The 22,455-nt window shown below is 42.8% G+C and overlaps 1 protein-coding gene across 4 annotated transcripts in view; it reads left to right on the plus strand.

The window, feature by feature from the left end:
• Positions 1-244: 244 nt before the first annotated feature.
• ADAMTSL1 (ADAMTS like 1) overlaps positions 245-22,455 on the plus strand; it is a 687,776-nt gene continuing 665,565 nt past the window's right edge. For 2 of the 4 annotated variants that reach the window (XM_075128816.1, XM_075128819.1), the window contains exon 1: positions 245-685. In XM_075128816.1, coding sequence (XP_074984917.1) covers positions 599-685 — 87 coding nt within the window. In that variant the 5' untranslated portion in view covers positions 245-598. The remainder of the gene's footprint in view (positions 686-22,455) is intronic. The other 2 variants (XM_075128817.1, XM_075128818.1) reach the window with 1 other exon arrangement.

Genomic DNA, 22,455 nt, shown 5'->3' on the forward strand with positions numbered 1-22,455 from the left:
TTGAAAGGCAATAGGATGAATAGCTCAGCTGTAGGAGAGAGAGATGGGGAGCGGGGGAAGCCTCCAGAGCTGAAGTGGAGGAGAGTGACAGTGGGTGAGATGAAAACCTCAGCCCTCCAGGGAAAGCAGCGGTGTCTCTTTAAGGCGGGCAAGGTGGGGCCAGTCCCTCCCCAGCCAGCCGCCCGCTCAGCAAACTTATAAATTTAGTAACAATGTGTTTTAGGCGCTTGAATCCTGAAATTAACACCGCTGCAGCAGCTCCGGGCGGATCGGTGTCTGTTACTCTCCGCCTTCTAGCAGCCCTGACACGAGGAGGGGAGGAGCAGGGGGAAGCGTTTCAACACGTTATCCTGCCCTCCTGAGCCAGGACAAGCAGCACCCCCGACCCCCCCTCCCCATTCACACAAACCTGCCTATGCCCCATGGACAGAGTGCCTTGCCACCAAGGGAGAGCCACTTGGAGCTTGAGCTGCGCCACCAGAAGGGAAGCGTGAGCCGGAGCAGCTGCAGTCGCCTCTGGACGGACTAAGGCAGGAGGTCCGAGGTGAGGGGGGGTTTCCTGGCAGCTTTCCACCCCCCCCCCCGCCCCGGGGAGAGGATGTCAGCGCCAGGGGGGCAGCGCAGCTGGGCTACTATGACCCCCATCCTCTCAGCCACCTTGTGGCTCCTGTGCGCCGCTACGCAGGTAAGAGAAGTTGCTTCCCCTTTCCTCGGCTAGCCTCTCGCGCGCTGCGCTTCGCTCTGCAGCCCCCGTGGGAGGCCGGGCACGGTTCTCTCCAGCCGCCCCCGTTACCGAGGGGCGGCCGCCGCAGCGCCCGGCTGTTCCGCGCCTCTCCCCGCAGGGCGGCCCGGGCATCGCGCCGCCCGCAGCAGGTTCCCCGCCGGGGCGGGCGCGGGGCGGCTCTTGCCGGCTGCGGGGGTGGCTGGAGCCGAGTCCGGCGCCCGCCCAGCCCCCGCGGGCGCTCCGCCCCCGCGCACCGCGCGCGCTTGGCGCCGGCCGGGGGGCGGCTCCTCCTCCTCCCCCCGGCGCGGCCGGCAAGTCCCGCGTGTGCCCCGAGCGGCTGCCTTCTGGGCAGGTTTGTGGGCTGGGCAGCCGGCACCTCTTGGCAGCTGCCGCGGGAGCAGCTGGGATGGGGGGAGGAGCAGCCGGGTTTGGGGGTTCCCGCTCTCCTCACACCTGGCCCCAGCGGGGACTCTTTACTTCTGGGGGCCCCGCACATCTCCTGGGGACAGGGTCACAACCTCTGCAGGCAAATCCGGGTCAGGCTATGCCCCTCAGCTTTGACTAAGGTCTGGGAGGCCTATGCTATCCTCCAGGCACCATCTGGGGCAGGTGCCCTCCTCCCGAGGCAGGACAACAGTAGCAGCACCCCTTTCACACCCTGCCTCCAGCCCACACGCCAAGTGGCCCATCCTCTTCAAATGTACCATGCAGGGCAGAAGCCCCTGCCTCACCTGGGGTGTGGGAGTAGACACGCTTCCTGGCTGTTGCTAGAAACACCTGTAGCAGCGGGTAAGTGGGGGCACCTACAGAGGCTTTCTTTAGAAGTGCCACTGTGGGGCTGGAAACTTGCACACTGGCGGGTGGGATGTCATCAGGTCTTGGCTCATCCTGTAAAAGAGGGAAGCTGTTGTTGTGGGGAGGCAGGCACGCAGAAAGGACTCTGGGTTAACAAAAGGTGAGCATGCAGCTAACTAGTTTTGTATTTGTATATGTAACATTTTGCTGATATGTTGCATGTCTTGTTCAAGAAACACCATCAAAACTAACTCTAGATTGTAAACACAGGTCTCCCAATGGGGAGCGCTAATGAGCCACCTGTGGCCAATGGTAGTAAGGTTGCTTAATGCACCTACTGAAAGGTGGTGGATACTGCTTGGATGAAAGTGATACAAGAACCTGTATAGGACAGAGCTTAGATAGACAGGGTCCCTGTACGAAATATCTTAAGTTCTAGGTATGGTGCCACTATGGGTTCCCCAGTTCTCAAAAGGGCCTTCATCAAACTACAGAGAAGAAATAATAGTCAGTTCTTACAAACTTGTGTGTCCAAAACAGACCACTACCTTCTGCAGTCTTATCCCCTCCCTTCCTGATCTATAGCCAGACGCACTAACATGAACATCAGCGATGGCTGATTTTTGTGCAATCACTTTTATAAATGGTCCTGTATTATAGTCATGCTTTCCTAGCAAAGGTCTTTGAAACTAAAATTGAGGTTAGTTTTATAACTCTCAGGAAGGGAGGATGGGAGGGTCTTTATAATAAAAGTTGCATACTATTAAGCTTTGCTGAATGTCAGGAGTGCAGGTTTTTATCTTCTTATGGGGAGGAAATGTTTCCAAGAAATAGAATAACTTTGGTCGTATCCTGTCTGTGTTTTCAAATGAGTATTTCATTTTCTGAGAGCAGTGTGCTGAAGTGGGCTGTGTCAACGGGTTTCTCATGAGTATAATTTACACTCACTTGCATGCTCTTCAAAGTAATTTACTTTGCTTAGTCATGAATTCACTGTTGCAGAGATTTTACTTCAGGGAGTGTAGTTAGGGGATCCTCATTCAGTGCTCTTGGGACAAACAGTTTTTGAAGTCACTTTCAGCTGTGTGTGTGAATCTTTGATCATTGTGTTTTTAAGATATCAGTTAATTTCCCGGGCTTGAGAAATAACACTGGGAGGTCTGTGAAGAAAATCGTAGTTACAGACAAAATAATGGAAGTATAGATGTAGAGGTATGATCTTCTCTGGACTTGCTCATAAGTGCATTACCAAAGTACACTTGGGCAAAATACTACTATTATAGTATTGCTGCGCTTACATATTAGGCTGCTTCGGTAAATGTCTTCAGATTGCACCATGATATGGAAACTGATGCTGGAAGAGACTTGTTTTTAGAGACCAAGTAAGCCCTGCACCTTATTCTACAGGTTATTAAAGCCACATTAGCTTGGATTCCCTGGTGGAACTCCTGCCTACCCCTCCCTTATCACCCTCCTCAGCCCTGCCCCTACACCAATCAGATCTGCCTTGTGATACTGGGTTCTGTCCCTACTTATCCTGCTTCTGCACACCTGCTCTCTCTCTGTTTATCTGGGTCTCAGCTTTCCTCTGCTTCCAAAACAACTTTTCTTTGAGGGGATCAAAGTAACCCCTTGCTTTTTGTATAAGGATTTTTTTTTCAGATTATTCCAATCATGTCTCAGAGTCCGTGGAGTAGTTCTACAGGGCACAGAGGGGCTGGGTTAGAGCTGCAGTAGAAATGCAGTGAAGTTTTCTTTGGCTCTTATGTTGAATATTTAACTCTAAATTGAAATTCATTTAGATACTCAATGTAACAATTGAAGTAGTGGAATTTGGCATTGCCTCTTCACTGTATGGCTGCCTTCAATTTTTACATTTAGATGGTTTGCATTGGTGAAAAACTTTTCTTGGGGCCACCCCAGCACACTGTTGCTGTTTTTTTGGTAAAGTGCTAGCAAGAGTCCCCAGGTGAGGATCAGAGCCCCATTGTGCTAGGCACAGAACACACACGCAATTAAAAGATGGCCCCTGCCTTGAAGAGTTTACAATTTCTTGGCATTGCATAAATAATGTACATATTAATATTTGGGTTTTTCTGCATTAAATGCTATCTTGACCATGAACCAAGTGTTTAAATGGCATTAAAATATCATGTTTTAGTAAAAGTTAACATGCAAAGCCCTCTCTCTCCCCACATTGATATGAAAATAAAATTGAACTGTTTATTGGGTTTAATAAGATTCCCCCAGGAATTATGAAGGCTGGAAGTGTCAGATAACAGAAAATAAAGCAGATTTCTGACTCCTGGATTTTTGGGAGCAAGAAGCTAAACTGACTCTTTAACTTCATCAAAGTATTACGCTGATGGTGCTGGACTCAAGATCTGGATTCAATTCCTGGCTCTGCTACAGGCTTCCTATGTGATTTTGGGAAAGCCGCTTAATCTCTTTGATGTTGTCATTATACTTCCTGTTTCCCCTCTCTGGGTTGTGCATTTAAATCTTAAGCTCTTTGCAGGGACTACATCTCGCTTTTGTGCTAGGTGCTAAATGTACACAATACACTGATCCCTACTGGGGCCTCTAGGCACTATAATAAAATATTAACAAGTGGCATAGGAAGCTATTCTTGGGAGTGAAGGACATCCTTTTGCTAAACATGTTTGTAGTGTAGTAACATTACCCATTGAAAGCCACAGAAGATTACATCTAGCTTTGCCTTCTTTTCCATGCTATATTTACTTCATGCTAGTCTACTCCAAGGACACGTTGATTTGTATTCCACTACACAGAAGAATGACATAATTAAAAACTACGTCCAATTTTAAGTAGGGTAACTCACTGTCAATAGAGATGCTTTTGCGATCCATACATTTTGAAGACTAGGTTCACATTACAATTAGGAAGTTAGTTGGGTTGAAAGATCAAACAACTTCAGCCTTAAAACATATAGGATGTAAAGACCATTTTTATCTCCAAAAATGACTTGGAGACAGAATCCTATGAGGATAGCAAACTTAAATTATCTAGTCAAATATCAAAATGTCCCTTTTGATTTTTTTTAAAATCTTTATTACAGAACAGCATAGCCTCGGAAATCATTAGCATCTATCTGCCTAATCTGATGTACGTGTATTATGTGAATTATGATAGTATCTTGCAGCCTGGATCAAGGTTCTGTTACGAAGGTGTTTTACAAATGCATAAAAAGATGCTTCTTGCCCTGGAAACAAGCTAATTAGATGTTTGTCTTCTTTAATAGGTGACCTCTCTTTTTGAGCTTTACTGCATAGTAGTTTCAGATCTTGTTATACTATGTGATGAAGGTGTGAGCCATGTGGGAGAATATTTTCTTTACAGCAACATCCATTAATGTATGTGGTGCTAGTAGCACTTCCTGTTAAGGTTGCCTGACGATTTCAACTATGAGACTGTTTTTAGTTGCTTATAATTTTGCTAAACTTAAACTGAGCTGAAGTTTTCCATAAGGGGTGTCTGCCTCAGGCTGACTTTTTTGAAAGTTTCAGCCAAAACAATGGAACTATTTCAGAGAATGAGGTTAAGAAGAAATAAATTGTCTTGTCACTTAAAAAAATTCGGATGACTCTTCTTTGAGAAGCTCCCATGCTTTGGAGCAAGGCCTTGAAATTTGGCAACATGGTGACTGTGTGTCAGGGATGTGCCTCTTGCCATTTCTGTGAAAATCCACCCAAATTTGACAGAGAGAGAGAGAGAGAGACCTTATATAGATACAGTCGGGGAAATATTTGTGTAAATTTAATATCAAATTTTTATGGTCAACACGCACATCTGATCCATAGACCGTGCATGATTTATACAGAATTACAAGGATCACATTTTTGTACAGCAGAGAAAGTATGCAAAAACTAAATTCAAACACTTTTCATACATCATAACCTGGTCTTCGGTCTCTAGTTTTTTTCAGACAAGTGAATTGTGGCTGTTGCAAGGATATTATCATATTTGTCTAATTTCCTTGGCATAGGAGCAGATTGTATGTGTGTACCGGATTTGGTTCTGCACTAGTATCTTCAGGATTCCTATTTCAAGACGTCAGTGCCATAGAGCAAAGGGTATAGTATGTGGTGTTGCTCTTCTCTATTTCTATCAGTAGCTGGGTTAACAATATTGTCACGCAGATAGAGCACTCTGAATCCGCACATATCTTATCTCCCTCAGTGTTAACTGGAGCATTGATTGTGAAGACCATGCTCTTCAGGAGTCAAAAGTGACCGCATCAATTTTGGTAATCTAGGTTTGATTAGTCTTATTGCCCAGGGTAAACTTGTGACCTCTTCCCAGGCTCCCACTCATGGCAGCCATGCAGGTGGACCCTTGCCTCAGTTTCTTTCTTGGGTCTCCAGTAGTTCCATTCAAGTTTGACTTCTAGTCCATCTACACAGCTTATTAACAAAACATAGTGCAAAGAATCCATAACAGTCCCAAAATATACTCCATATTACCCCAGTGCACCTAATCCTTGTGCTCACCATACCCCCAGTGTTTTCTGTCACAACTAGATTCCTTATCCAGTCTCTTCCATCAATCTGCCAGGAAATCCACTCCAGCCCTTCCTTCTGAGGTGCAACCCTGCTCTTCCCACTGGGAACTCCCACAGCCTATCTGCTGGGAGCACCCCTTGCTTCCCCTGGCCCGATCACTGTTCCTCAGGGTCCAGCTCTCCAGCATGGAGTCATCAGTGGGTAAGTCCCTCTACTGCTTCCCCACTTCCTTCTGCCCTCTCTGGCCTGGAGCCATCCAGCAACCCCTTCTTTCTGCTCTCCTGCCTTCAGTCTTCTCCCATGAATCACTGTCTGTCTCAGGAAGCTCTCCTCTCCTGCCCTTCTCTTGATTGACTCAGTCTGCTGTGACTCCCAACTAATCTTGTATAGCCTACATTCTGCTCCATCCTCTTAATTGACCAAGCTGGGAGCACCTAGTGTGGAACAGGAGAGCTAAGCCCAGTTTCATGTGATGGGCCAGCTGCCCTGTTCCACCCAATTTCTCGTCCACCCAAATTCTCTCTCATGAATATAAACAGATTCTTTGTATTAAACTGCAGTTCTACTCTGGCGAAAAAGTCTCTTTTTTTAAAATGGCCAATCTCTATATGCCCTGTGAAGTCTAATGCGGCTGCACAGGTACAACTGAAGACATAGTTTGTTCTGAGGGATATTTATTACCATTGCTGATGCTTGAGGAAGACCAAATTCAGCTTGGTTGTTGGATCAGATTGAGGTAGTGGCTGTAGCAGGTAGAAAATTAATATGGAGACCTAATAAATGTGGAATGCCATTTTTTAGTGACTTTCCAAAGTAGGTCCATAATTTAAGGCTGCAGCTCCTCAGCAAAATAGCATAAAATATACATTATTCATGCAGCTTTGCCTTATATGTTCAAAAAAGGAAATAAAACATACAGGTATTTTAAATATTCATTTATTATCTTACACTTTATATATAGCTTCTTTCATCATGTTTCTTGAAGCATTTTGCATATCTGAAATGCAGCCACCTTTGGGATGAAACATGACATGCCTTTAACAGCACATAGCAATGATACAACATTAGTTCACAACAGCCAGTGAAGAATATCTTATTTAAGTGAAATCTGACCCTATCAAAAGAATCATTCTTTAAAGTCAGCCCAGACTTTTGTGTTTATGTATTTTGTGTGCCCTTTGAGGGGGGGATATTGTGCAGTCAATATAACTGTCCTACATGTATACTCAGGGAGATGTTTTGAAGGGGATGGAGGTGGGGAAGAGACAAAATAGAATCTTTAGGAAATATACCAGGAAGGTCTGCTCTGGGGATCTTAAATTGCTTTGGAAAATAGCTTCATATTTGGATTTGAGACACCATCACAGATCTGGTTGGGTTCCCCCTGCTGACAGCTCACCAGATTGCCAAGGGGACCCATTGCTGGATCCCATGAGTTTGAAGCTTCTGGAGTCTGAACAGAGCCCAGGAACTTTCTCTATCTTGGGATCCCTAAGCACTTTTGGGGTACAGAGACCATGTAGTTCCCTGCCCATCCCCTGGAACCAGTGCTGGACCCTCAGACTCTCCCATAGGTTAAGCCAGGGTCTGCTCTAGCTGTAGGCAAACTAGGCAGATGCCTAGGGTGGCAGATTGCTGGGAGAAACAACTTGAAAAAAAAAATCTGTATTTATTTATTTTTGAATGCTTGTGGCCCAGCCTTCTCTTGCCACCACCAGCACTGCCTGCTCTGAGCTATCCCCATCACCAGCGCACACACTCACTTCAACAGCCACAGCCCCAGTGCCATGCCCCCTGCACAGAGCTCTCTTCTCACCCTGTAAGGAGCTCCACACATTGTATCTCACCCCCCTGCCTAGTGAACTGTAGGGCTCTGGACACTGTACCACACAACCTAGCCCACTATATTTGGGTTCACCCATGGGGGTAGCACACTGGAGTTTTGCTTACAGCAGCAGATTGTCTTGAGTGGCATCTGGCTGAAGCATACCTTTTCCCTGAACTCCACCCAAAGTGTGGAGCCTTCTGAGTTACCTCTTCAAGGGGCCACAAGGTACAGAACGTTTGCATAGAAGTTCAACACTTTGCTGCACTTTGCTTATCACGTGAGAAATTCACAGATCTATACAAAAAATAATGAACCTTACCTGCGTTTCCTTGCTTCGGTTTCCTCACCACACCAGAGCATTTTTTAGACTGAGGATAGGACCTTCTGTGAGATTCACAATCCCTCCTCTGGAGCCACATGACTTCTCTTCTGAAACATGGAGCCATTCTCCTAGGTCAGCTTGCTTTCTCTAACCTTGGCCAGTCCGTCCTCTCCCCTTCTCTTGCCCAAATGTCCAGTGGGTCCTTTTATAACCTTTTGCTTTGGTCACCTGCCTTTGTCCTGTTCTGGTAACTTTCAACTGGTCTCCACTTCCCTCCTCTTCCTTTCAGACAGGAAGAGAAAGTGTCTTTTCCCATGCTGTAGCAGACCCATCATTCCAAGGTACTTTACCTTGAATAGATGGCTGTTGAGTTCTAATGACCACCATGGTCTCTGATCTGGCAGAGAAGTGAGACAGCCCTGCCCACTCATGGTGGATACATGTACAGAGGTGCATTTATGATACAGAAATTTTCATAGTAGTAATTTCATAGAATCAGCCAGGATTCATAATTTGTACAGACCGATCCCCCAAATCATCGCACTCATGATGAGGTTCTCTAAAACTAGAAAGTTTTTTGTGTCATTTGGAATTAAGACAACAAAGATAGATATAGGTTGGATTCAAACACTGAGCTCTATTACACTGTGGAGTAGCCCTTCTAAAGGAAGTAGTGGAAAACCGATTGCTTTAAATCTATTAGAATATACACTGGATAAAGCAGTAGTATTTAGGCTGTATGGAAGAATTCTAGAATGGCAGGGGGATAGACTGGATGTGATAGGCCTTTCTCCTCTCTAATTTCTCTGATGGATATTGGAAAACAAATCCTGTTCTTGCATCCATGCTTCAGCTTGTTCAGTCCTATGTGGCTGCGTACTATAAATAATGACTGCATTACATCAGTCTTAGATATGGGTCATGGAATCTAGCTTGATACCATTGCTTTTGATTTGACAAAATGTTTCCAGAATTTCCATACAAATACTCTTTTAAAACTGACCACATAAATGTGAGATCTTTTAATGAGGCATTTAATAGTGGGAGAATGGCTTTATGCAAAGTGCCAATAATTATTTCACTTAGCTTTGCATTTATTTTTATATGTATGATGTGAATGAAATGAATTTCCTGTTTGTGGCTTTTGATGTGATTATAATGTCTCCATTGTTTCTAAAACACACGGCCTGCAGAATCCTTTCTTTAGATTGCACAGGTGTCTTTCTGTGGAGAGCTGACACAGAAGACAGACTTCATTTAAATGAATTTCACTACGTCTGTGTGGCTCCAATAGTGAAAATTGGCCCTCCATGGCTGTACACATTTTCTTTTTATTTCCATCGTTAATTTTTTAGAGAAAGGTGGGGGAATCAGTCTAGCTATAAGCTGTATTAACTTCCAAAGAAATGCCTGGCCAACATCTGGGTTATGCTACATAAATGTGAAAAGTACCCCTCCCTTTTTTCCATATAAATATCTGGCCTTACATCCTGGGGTGGGGAGTTAGGCAGAAGACTCTTTGGATGGATGGATGACAACATGCTTTTTTTAGATTTGTAAAAAATTGGTGTTTATAGCTTTAATGTTTTGTGATTGGTTGGTGAGTGGAACACAGAGCAGAAGACAGTCCTGCATGTGTAAATGAATACACATTCATTCTGGGGAATTACTGGTGGGAAAATGGACAGCATGTTTATAAAATGACTACGCTTTTTCATGTTTCTTCTAAGTTTTGTGAAAACGGGTCCAGTTTCATGAAATACCTCAAATGTCATGGCTCCTTGCTCAACAAGAAGGATGTGAGTGGCAACTATGACAACTTTGAGTGGCGCAAGTTAGCCTCCTCATGTGACACTTTTGATAGCGTTCTCTTTTTTTTCTTTTTTCTTTTTTTTAAATTGGAAGCATCTGACATTAGGAAAGGTTGGGGTTTTTCTTTTTTTTTTTTTTTTTGCATTTTTCCATGTGAAATCCAAATTTTGCAAAATGTCTCTGTCATGGGGTGGGTGTGGCCCCTTTACAGGGCCTTGTTCTGTCTCCCAGAGATGGGGAGAAGTTAGCCTGGAATGGGGCTAATAAAGGATTAATGATTGGTAGTTAAGACATGGGGATTATCTAAAAGGGTTAAGGTAATTGACCATCACTAAGGGTGGGTGTGGCTCAGGAAGAGAGAGCACTCAAAAAGAGGAAGTGCTGGAATTAAAAGGGGTTAGGAGACATGGTAGTGAGTGAGGAGAGGAGGCTTGGAAGAGAAAGGTAGGATGTAGAGGAGAGGAACATCTCTGGGCAGTGAGCCCCCACTGGGAAAAACTGCACTGAAACTGGGCCTTGGAAGAAGGTCTGGACTGAAGGAAATTGGACCATGAAAGAAGGGTCAGAACTAAAAAGAACCCAGTCACTGAAAGATTGGCCCCTGGGATACTGTTGAGCAGATGAGCTGAAAGACATTTAAAGACTCTGTAACACCTAAAGAGCCAGACATTACAGAGAGCCTGGCTGGAGGGCCCTGGTCCTTCTGCATGCATTGCATGTGGAGAACACGAAGGGGTGCTCTGCAGCAGGTGTGATCTATGACATCACACAAAGAAAAAGATGGGGCCACTAAAAAGCCTGGAATTTAATTCCAGGCTTAACTTCTCTTAAACCCGCCTTCCTTCTCCTTGCCCCCAAATCACTATGGCCCTGATGTTGCAAATGATGAAGTGTGTGAGTGTAACATCAGTCCTGAACGATCCTAGCAAAGTCGATGAAACCAATCGTATCAGTACAGTTAAGCACAGGCTTACATGTTTGCAGCATTGAGCATGAAGTCTGCACAGTCCTAAATATTGGAAGAAAAGTCCCATGTTTGGTATGCTCACTCTAATGCCTCTTTACTTCTAACCTTTAGCTTCTAGGTAATGGCACTGGGTATTGCTTGGCTTATTGTGAGGCACCTGATTGTTAGGACAATGCTTCACCTGTGAATTGTACAGTGCATTTATCGATTCTGTTTAGTGGCAGATGGCTGCTAAGAGGTAAGCTACTTAAAGTAAACTAGTAAATTATCTACGGAGTTTCTATACCATGCTGGAATGATTAATTGAAGGCAGTGTTTGCTCTGAGGGAAAGTGCTTTTCAGACTTCGATTCATACCGTTTCTCTGAGATCCTCTTCTGGTTCCAGGCAGCTTTATACTTATCAACCCATTTACATAAATGGATTACATCTGCCCCATATATGGCCAAGTGCCGAGAGGGGCCGAATACCTACAATGAAGAAGTTTGAGAGGAATACTTCAAGGTGTTGAAAACTGATCATCTTGGAGAATGCTGCCCTTTGTATGAAACTGGCACACTTCTACAGATTCAGAGGTTGATACCCTAGTTCAGCTCAGATAATTAAATGGTGAAATATTTGTTTTAACTTAATTTTACCATTTTTGTGTTGCATAGTTTTATATACACTTAGTTTTTCTGTTTTTTAAATTTGTAACCAAAATTTTCTCACTAAATGGTTTCTTAAAATGTCTGTTAATAGTTGTCACATTCCACTCTGAATGTATATATACATTCAGAGTGGAATGTGACAACTATTAACATGAAACCTGACATTCAGAGCTGCAGCCAGAAAAAAGTGCAGCCACACTGCAAGTGCAATAAGGTGGAATTTATCTCTGTCTTAGAGCTTACATGCCCCCCATTATCATTGTATCTGAATGAGCCTCACAATCATTAATATATTTATCCTTGCAACACCCCTGTGAAGCAGAGAAGTGCTATTACCCCATTTTATAGACTGAGAACTGAGGAGGTAGTGAATGCCTTATGATAGCAGACCACTGTGCTGAGATGAGCTATGTACAAATAGAAATGGCATACAGTTAATGTGTGTGTGTTTTAAAGCAATAGGTTTGAAAGTGTCACCTGACAGGTGTCATGCATGCAGGAGAGTACTTTTTCTTTTTATCCAGGTGCTGATGCTGTATCTACATTTTTATTATGAGACTGTTCATGCCCTCTCTCCATCCCGTGTTTGTTCTCAGGTGCTCTTAGCATCAATACCCACTCTCTATGCTGTGTGTGTGTGTATGTATGTATGTGTATGCACGCTTGTTCAGTTTGTTTCAAGGTACAAAGGCTACAGTGTTCCAGGGGAAAGCACCTCTAGTGAGGTTTCCCCTGGAACCACACCAAAGCTGGAACCATGCCAATGCACATCCTTTTGACAGTAGTGTATGTTGGCACTATGGAAAAAGGTCATTATTATGTTTTGCTTTCTGAGACATAGGGCCTCTGCCTAGTTGAATCCCATATTAGGATGTCCTCTTGCTTTGGCTTCTAATTTGTGCTGCTTGTAAAACAGAACATGGCATTTTGAATTGTGAACATTTCTCTCTGTGTCAAGGAAGAGATATCAAGGTGGGAATTATTTTTTCTAAAGTGAAATCAGTGCTTGTGGCAGGTGCTGGGTTGATTCAACTGGGCTGAATCTCCGCTGGTGAACTTAGAATCTGTAGCTCCCTATTGTTGCAACTCCTCCACCGCTAGCAATGGTGGTGGCTATAGTGTAGAAAGGGTTTAATTAGTAATTCAGTGGATATTTAAAGGGGTCTGAGGGACTATGTGCCCAACTTCTGTTGAAAATCAATGGGATTTGGCTGCCTAGTTTTCTTAGCCCTGGTCTACACTGCAAAATTACTTTAGCATAACTGTTGCTCAGGGGTCTGAATAATCCATATCCCTGAGTGACCTAGTCATACCAGCCTAAGCGCTGGTGTAGACAGTGCTATGTCAGCGGGAGAAGCTCTCGCCCATCAGCTTAGCGGGCCTTCATTAAAGTGCTACATCAATGCAGCTCCGCTGATGCAGTGTTTTAAGTGTAGACCTGCCCTTAGGCCCCTTTGAAAATCTAATGTCTGTTTATTACACAAGTGCTTAGGGCCTAAGTCGAGGGTCAGGATGCCATCCTGCTAGGAGTTGAATGGACAAGTAACAAAGATAGGAGATGTGAGGTAGATGAAACAGACAAATGGGGTGACAGGGTGTTGGGAGGAAGAGGTGGTAATGAAGTGAACGGAGTTGAGCAGAGAAGCAGAAATCTCAGCTTGCTCCTTGCATAACCAATGTCAGGCAGCAAAATGAGAGCCAGTCATGAAGGGCATCAATTTTCAGATCTGAAATTAGATATCTTCTATTTTATTCTATGTAGGTTTTTATAATGTGCTCATCACTAGTATCTGAGTGCCTTCCAGTGTACTAAGCAACCTGACAAAATGTCCGTCACATGTTGTCTGTTCTCTCATCCTATCCCTAAAGAGACAAGTATGCACAATGAAGTGTCTTGTGTAGGTTGTGTGTGTGTGTATTGTTTTTAAAAATAAACATACCCATTGCTATTTGTATTAGAGAAGTCAACAGCAAAGAAATGTGCCTTTAATTTGAAGCAGAAGATAGTGAGGTTTGTGCTGGTCCTTTGTTCTTGGGCGAGTTCATTCCACAGTCAGGGATCACACCTGGAGAAGTTTGTGTCTCCTGCACAGATGAGTTTCAAACTCTTATTACTGAGAGTTCCACAGGAGCATAGTTGTCAACCATGGTCTTCATCCTGAAGTTTTAGACACCTTTTTTCATCTAATCTGGGTCCAGGCCATGGAGTGGTTGAATATAAGATTGGCCATACTGGGTCAGACGAAAGGTCCATCTAGCCCAGTATCCTGTCTACTGACAGTGGCCAATGCCAGGTGCCCGAGAGGGAGTGAACCGAACAGATAATGATCTAGTGATCTCTCTCCTGCCATCCATCCCACCCTCTGACAAACAGAGGCTAGGGACAGCATTCCTTACGCATCCTGGCTAATAGCCATTAATGGACTTAACCTCCATGAATTTATCCAGTTCTCTTTTAAACCCTGTTATAGTCCTAGCCTTCACAGTCTCCTCAGACAAGGAGTTCCACAGGTTGACTATGCGCTGAGTGAAGAAGAACTTCCTTTTATTTGTTTTAAACCTGCTACCCATTCATTTCGTTTGGTGGCCCCTCATTCTTATATTATGGTAACAAGTAAATAACTTTTCCTTATTCACTTTCTCTACGCCACTCATGATTTTATATACCTCTATCATATTCCCCCTTAGTCTCCTCTTTTCCAAGCTGAAAAGTCCTAGCCTCTTTAATCTCTCCTCATATGGGACCCGTTCCAAACCCCTAATGATTTTAGTTGCCCTTTTCTGAACCTTATCTAATGCCAGTGTATCTTTTTTGAGATGAGGGGACCACATCTGTACGCAGTATTCAAGATGTGGGCGTACCATGGATTTATATAAGGGCAATAAGATATTCTCCGTCTTATTCTCTATCCCTTTTTTAATGATTCCTACCATCCCGTTTGCTTTTTTGACTGCTGCTGCACACTGCTTGGATGTCTTCCGAGAACTATCCATGATGACTCCAAGATCTTTCTCCTGATTAGTTGTAGCTAAATTAGCTCCCATCATATTGTATGTTTAGTTGGGGTTATTTTTTTGCACCGAAAGGTCTTGGAGTCATCGTGGATAGTTCTCTGAAGATATCCGTGCAGTGTGCAGCAGCAGTCAAAAAAGCAAACGGGATGTTAGGAATCATTAAAAAAGGGATAGAGAATAAGACTGAGAATATCTTATTGCCCTTATATAAATCCATGGTACTCCCACATCTTGAATACTGCATACAGATGTGGTCTCCTCATCTCAAAAAAGATATACTTTAATTTAGGTTTAAAGATAAGAACTGAGACCTTGAACTTGATTTAAGATTCTACGGGAAGCCAATGTAGAGAGTGGAGGACAGGTTTGATATGTTCACTGTGACGTGTATCACTGAGGAGACAACGCTGCGGCATTTTGTACTGGTTGGGGTTTCTGAAGTGCTGAAGGCTTTATGTCCACGTTTGTTGCATTGCTGTAATCTAGCTGAGATGTGATGAAGGCATGAATAACTGGTGCCGGTATTCATTTGCTAGGATGGGAGGGTGTTTCCTAGCCAAGAAGAGAGGATAGAAAGCATTACTTGCTGATGCTGCTATGTTAGAGCTCAGCATCAGCAAGGAATCTAAGAGTATTTCTAGAATATGGACTGATCTGACCAATTCTGGGTGTGTATTTTTGTCCAATGGAGACTGCACTGTGGCTGCAAACTCTTTGAACAACTTTTCTGTGCCCACCAGCATCACCTCTGTCTTGTTCAGGTTCACCTTCAGTCAGTCATTCTTCATCCATGAGCTGATCTCATCTTGGACCACCTTGGTGATAGTGATGTGGTCATGTGGTGAAGGGTAGGTACAGCTGCATATTATGGGCACTTGAGTCCATGTTGTCTGACCAGTTCACCTAATGATTGCATGTAGATTTTTTTTTTAACAAAACTGGAGAGAGAATTTATCATTGTTGAGCTCTACTAATGAGGGGGTCTAGTGGTGAAGGCACAATTTCCCACTACATCTTATTGGTGCATCCCTCCAGGAAGGATTCAAACCATTTTAGAACATTACCATGGACCTCTATGTCACGTGAGAAAGCAGAATCTCATGGTCAGTAGTTTCGTAAGCTGCAGAGAGGTCCAGAAGGATATGAAAGGGTGTCCATCCTCCATCCACTGATAGGAGGACATTTATCTATGAGTGCCACAAGGGCAGTTTTGTTTCTGTGTCCTAGCCTGAATCCAAATTGTGCTGAGTCTAGAATGTTAGCTTCAGTTAGATGAGCTTGTAGTTGGCATTTTGCTAGCTTCTCTGAGGCATGTGCATTAGGTGTGTGTTTAGGATTAGGATGAGGTGACATGAGAAAAATGACTGCACCCTGCCCAGGCTGTAGCCCCAATATTGCTACCATCTGTGAAGGGCAGTGGGGTGGATAATGGGTGCTGATTTTCCTAAGGTAGACAAGATCATGGAGAGTGAAGGCCTCTGTCCATAACTGATAAAAACAAAATACTACCTACAATACTTCTGGACTGTGGAACTCCTGGCTATATTATGTCATTGAAGCAGAGAATTTAGCAAGATTTAAAGAGGCACTGGGCACCTATATGGTAAGCAAAAATGTCCAGAGTGGTGGTTGTTGTTATAGTTAATGTTAAAACGAAAGTTTTGGAAAGGCTCTAAAACATCATGTTCCAGGTCTTAAAATAATCTCTAACTATTAGGGATTAGATTGAGACTTGCATGGGGGACAGATTATCCCACATGCTCTCACTGTGGGGTTTCTTGCACCTTCCTCTGAAACATCTGGTGCTGGCCGCTGTCGGAGACAGGATACTGGACTAGGTGGAACATCAGTTTGATCCAAGATAGCGGTTCTTATGTTCCTAACTTGTACAGCAGGGACCACAGCGATGTAGGATTCTCTACAGTGGCCTGCTAGGGCAGCCTCGGCCCTTACCTGGAGGCTATACCTGTAATGGTGATGGTTTACTAATGTTTGCTTACTTAACTTTTGTGGCCCCTCCTCCTAAATCTCTCATCTTTATGGTGAAGTTTAGTGAGCCACTGACCATCTCTTTGCTTTTAAAGGAAGAAAGTTGGCAGCTGTCTTACTTTTTCTTTCCAGTGACTGAGTCTCCCCTCGAGGGTGTCCTGTTCCCATGCTTTCATATTTGGCTTTCTCCAAGACTACTATGGTGGCTTGCTTTCTGTAGAAGATTAGACTAAGTGGCTTGTTCCCCACACTTTATCTAGTTCCAGTGAAGATGAGTCTCTCTTGAATTCTCTTGTGTGCTGCTTGAACATCTTAATGTGCTCTGGAGCAGATCCATCATAGTGTTACAAAATCCCAGAGTTTGTGAAATCCCTCCCACCAGAAACTCTAAAGGGTAACTGACCAGTGTACTTTGTGAGATCAAATAACTTGTCCATGAGATTGAATGGTCCTTGTAGAACTCGAGTAGATGATCTAGAATGTATTGCATGCAAGAAGTGGGAGGATACAAAGGTTAAGCTCATAATTTGTTTCAGTTTAAGATAAGTGTCAAAAACTTTTAAACACTACCACTTTCATATTTGTTTTCTTGAACTTCCCCCAAACTTTCAGGAAAAATTCTACCTTGGCATAACATACGGGGAATGATATTCCAGTGGGATTTCGCTCTTTTGGTGAAGCTGGACCTCAGGATTAAAGTGAGAAACAACCTTCAACCTTTATTATGGAGCAGCTACAGCTATTCTGTATTGTCACACCTTTAGCACTGGCACTTTTTCCTATGAAATAGCTCACTGGACAGAATGAGATCTGATATTTTAACACAATCCTTAAAACACTGTGGGGTGTGGCACAGCCTTTCCCTTGGATTTCTAGACTATGGACTGACATGTTTTCATGGTTAAACAGTCTGAGTACCTTTCCTAGACCTGACAAACAGCTTGGTGTAGCTTGAAAGTTTCTCTCTTTCACAGAAAAAAATTGGTCCAAAAAAAGGTATTACCGTCTCGCTAATATCTGGGAGCAACGTGGCTACAATAACACTGCAAATGTGTTTACACAAATTACTTCTAAATACTTCTCTATGCTGGAACCCTGTTAACATGAATATTTACTGCATCCCTTTTCAAGCAGTTTTACTACTGCAAAGTATATTCCATCTATAAGCCATACCATTTCCAGGACATTGGGCCTATATCTAGACAAAAACATAAAAAGGAAAACCTACGAGTTTGTTAAAATAACTTGAAGGGTTTGAATTAGTCATGAAAGCAAGAAAATGTGCAGTCAAGGGTGGGTAAGAAAGATTTCCTCTTACTCCCAGCTCTGTTCTGGACACAGTGGAATTTGAGACTACCCTAAAACTGTGTCCAATAGAGCTGGGCAAAATATTTTGCATGAAAAGTTTATTTGCTGAAACAAGCAGTTTTAGATCAACAAACTGTTTGCAAATTTAGGTAAATTTGCCACATAGTTTCAGATGCCTTTTTTGGATGGCATTTATCCCCTAAAGAACTTAGATTCCATTAACAAAGCTGCTGGTGGTTGTGCTGTCCTTATACCCAATAGCCCATTGGCTAGGGTATTTGTCTGGGATGAGGGAGTGCCAAATTCTAGTTCCTGCTCCAAAGATTAATCAATTTCAGCAGAAGAAATTGAGAGACCTGCCCCAGAATAACCAATAGTCTGGTGGTCAGGGCACTCACCTTCACCTGTGAGGGGTTCAAGTTCTTCAACCAGAGAGTGTAATCAGAGGGCAGCCACCACCATCACCATCATTGGTTTTGTGAATCTAGCCCTTAATTTCCTTTGCTTCTATTAAACTAAAAGTTAAAAATGCCGAGAAATGAAACAATTTTTTAAAAACTTCTTCAATGTGCTGAAAATTGCAAAACTTTTCAGTTTCTATTTACCTTGATCAGAAACCCTGTTTTTTATTTTGTTGGAACTGCCAGCAAACTGAAAAATGAGTTATTTGCTCAGCTCCAGGGTGAACACAAGGAAAACAGATACGTGTTTTAAAAACATGTCAAAACCCTAACAAGGCCATTTGTATTCTAATATTTTAGTTGGTAGGGGGTCAACTCCCATCTATAATAAGATTAACATATTAGTTAACATGTTTTCAAAAACACACCTTTTTCCCAGCGTGGACACAGCCTAATAGAAGAAAGCAGCCTATTTCAATACAGAACTTGATATACTGAGTGACTTCTATTGCCACACACTGCCTAAATCGCAGCTGATTTCTCTTTGATTGTGTGGAACAAGATCTAATTTTGATGTTGGTACTTTTGTAAAAGCTAAAAGCTGAGATCTTCTTAGGTTTGTTAGACAATCTTAGCAGCCAAAGATAATAGAAAGTAAGGAGGGGACATAGAACAAAGGTAAAATATAAAGCTGTATAAAAAGTTTATTTAAACCCTCGTCAGGATTCTGTATCATGTGTAACTAATCCAAATATGTCTTATTGTCTTTGCATCAGAAACCATAGCTATATATAATGGATATATTACAGAGTTAACCTGGACACATAGTAGTACAAGGTAAAACTGTTTGCCAAGATCCTTGGCAAAATGGTTTAGTGGGTGGTTAATCAAGCCTTCATAGGACCAAAAAATATTTCATGATGTAATTGCTGTTGGAGGTTGCTGCAGTTTGATTATCTAACCTTGCTTCAGAGGGGTAGCCGTGTTAGTCTGGATCTGTAAAAGCGGCAAAGAGTCCTGCGGCACCTAACAGACGTATTGGAGCATGAGCTTTCGTGGGTGAATACCCACTTCATCGGATGCAACGTCGATGCATCTGACGAAGTGGGTATTCACCCATGAAAGCTTATGCTCCAATATGTCTTAGTCTATAAGGTGCCACAGGACTCTTTGCCGCTATCTAACCTAGGTGATTGATACAAGTGCAACGAAGCAGCTTAGATGACTACTATCTTTTGGTAAAATGTCTCCCAGGAGAGTAAAGGGGAAAAACGTTCTTGTACCCTCTGCAAACAATTTGATTAGGAACTGTTTGTTTTCCTGAGATAGTAATTAAATCATGTAATGAACAAATTGCACTTATAAGCATGAAAGAGATGCATGTGTTCCCGCTGTGAGACAATTAATTGTTTTGCTAATGTTTTATCTGAGAGCTGTTCAGGAGTTTTGTTTATTTTTTCTGTCCCATTGAAACAATTAGAAATCGAATACCAATACAAGTAAATCTGCAGAAGAATCATTTCAGGAATTTCTATTTTATGGTGGAATACTGAATGTGTTTCTAAAAATAAGATGACGAGGTTGGGAGTTGGAATTCCTGTGTTTTGTTCCTGGGTTTCCCACTGATTTGCTGTGTGTTGGATCCTGCAGTCATAGAAATGTGTGATAGCACTCATATGTGTGAAAGACTGAGCTCTTAACCATTTTGTGCTGAATATACTCATTTCTAAAATGCAGATAAGAAGATTGATATCATACCTCCCAAGGGTTAATTAAGACCTGCCACTGAATAAATCATAGTGTTCCCACACCTTGACTACTGTGTGCAGTTCTGGTCACCCCATCTTAAAAAAAATTAGCACTTTCCTTCCCTCTAACCTACTCACATTGACTGAGAATAAAATAAAGTCCATCATGCAGCACTGAATCACAGGACAAACCTCAAACTGTAATGGGAAAGGCTAAATGATTCCTTCACAGGAATATTGTGTATTGTAAGTGATGGTAGTGCACCAGATACTTCTCCTTGTATACTGATCTGCCACCCTTTACACACACGAGATATCCACTGATTTTGAGTAAAGTCTTTCTTGGAAGGTAGAGTCTGAGGCCACATGACATTCTCACTCTTTCCCTGGTTATTCTCTATTCATCTCCTCTTCTCTAAGTGATCTGTCTAATTTCCCCCATCGGGCACTGTTGCGGCTCCATCTACTGGTGGGAAAGGTTGGGAGCCCCAAAAAGTTCTTGAGCCAGACACCAGCAGTTCCCATCTTAGTTTCTATTCCCTGGTGTGCAGTTACCTCACCTTCCAGAAAGGAGAGGGAGTCCTGCTCTGTCAAGCAAGAAAAAGGAGTGGGGGTTGCTTCTTAGTATTTAGCAGGGTAGGGGAGCTACAATCCCTCCTATTTAACCTCTGGTTAGTAGAGAGGACCAGGTGCATTCACTTTCTGAATACAACTCTTACCCATATGGAAAAAATGTATTTTAAAAAATATATTAAAGATATTTTCAACCTTTAAATAGTATTTTAATATTACACAGTTGCTTTTTTCCCTTTTGAAATATTTAAAATACATAGGATATTTGAAAAATCTGATGTATTTGATAAAGTACATACTAATGTAAAATCTGACATAATAAATTTATATATGTGTATTACATGTTTTTTCAAATGTCTATAAATTCTTGACTCAAATTTCACTCATATTATAAATTTTAGAAATATCTAAAATGTTTTTTAAAACACCTGCAGAAGTGTTTCTTCCATTTATAGTTGTAGAAAAGGTTAGTCACAGATTAAGACCTAGCAGTTCAAAAGGGGCAGGTGCAAGGATAACTTTGCCCCACAAGTATTATCAGGTCTAGTACTTGAAATACTTCAAGCCCATCCCATTGGTGGGCTTTGATCCAGCAAAGCACTTAAACATGTGCGTAACTTTAATGGATGACACTGGCACGAACGATATTCTTGAAGTTGCACTCATCCCTGGGTGCTTTGCTGGATCATGGTCGAGAGACCAATAAAGTCTTTGGTCCTTAGGTTTTACATGCCTGTAGCTAAACCCAGAGTCTGTTGTCTGGGTGTCCTCCATTTGTTTTCCTCAGCACCTCTCTTTGTTCTTCTGTTATAATATAGCGTAGGGAATAGTCTCCCATCTTCTCTTTGAGATTATGCCCAATGGGTTAGGAGCATCTCCCAACTTTCACCATGGAAATTCCACATCTGATATGGTGCCATGTAGCTTTCTTTGGCCAGGGTGCCAAATGGCTCAATTCACAAGCCTTTAGTGTACATTTTCTCTTTACTTGTATTAAGAACTGCCCCAAACAGGAGTCCCCCTAGTCAGCAGTTTAATGTCTTCCTAAGGTCTGTGCACCTGCTGCCCTCTTAAACACACAACCCCTTCAAACTTTCTCAAATGGGTCTCCCATGAAGTTTACCCATGTCTGCTCTCCCTAAGGCTAAAATTGTGATACCTTGTTTGCATTTGCCTGAAGCAGCCTTTTTGGGGATTCTGCTCCTTTAAGATGGCAGTAGAAGACTGTTCCCTCTAACTTTTTCTCTAGAGCCCTAACGATGTGAAACCTTGTACACAGGTATCTTTCTCTTTCCATATGGGCACCTGCTGTCTGTGAGCTATACTCCCTTGTTCTTAGCTAGTCTCTGCCATCTCACTACCCCTGTTCACCACTGCCTCCTATCATTGTTATCTATATTTAGTTTTTCCTGGGATCTCTAGCTGTGACACTCTCCCAGGCTCCCAGCTCACTCTGCAGCTCTGGTATCCTTCCCAGCTGTTGATATTGCTATTAGGTCAAACTAGATACCATTAACTTGGGTTTGAATAGGGAGTGGCTGGGTCATTACACATATTGAATATATTTCCCTAAGTTAAGTATCCTCACATCTTGTTGTCAACTGTCTAAATGGGCCATCTTGATTATCACTACAAAAGTTTTTTTCTCCTGCTGATTATAGCTCATCTTAACTAATTAGCCTCTCACAGTTTGTATGGCAACTTCCAACTTATCTCTGTGTATATACATATATAGACACGTATATATCTTCTTACTATATGTTCCATTCTGTGCATCCAATTAAGTGGGCTGTAGCCCACA

This window comes from Caretta caretta, chromosome 5, assembly GCF_965140235.1.
Source record: "Caretta caretta isolate rCarCar2 chromosome 5, rCarCar1.hap1, whole genome shotgun sequence".
Taxonomy (NCBI): Eukaryota; Metazoa; Chordata; order Testudines; family Cheloniidae; genus Caretta; species Caretta caretta.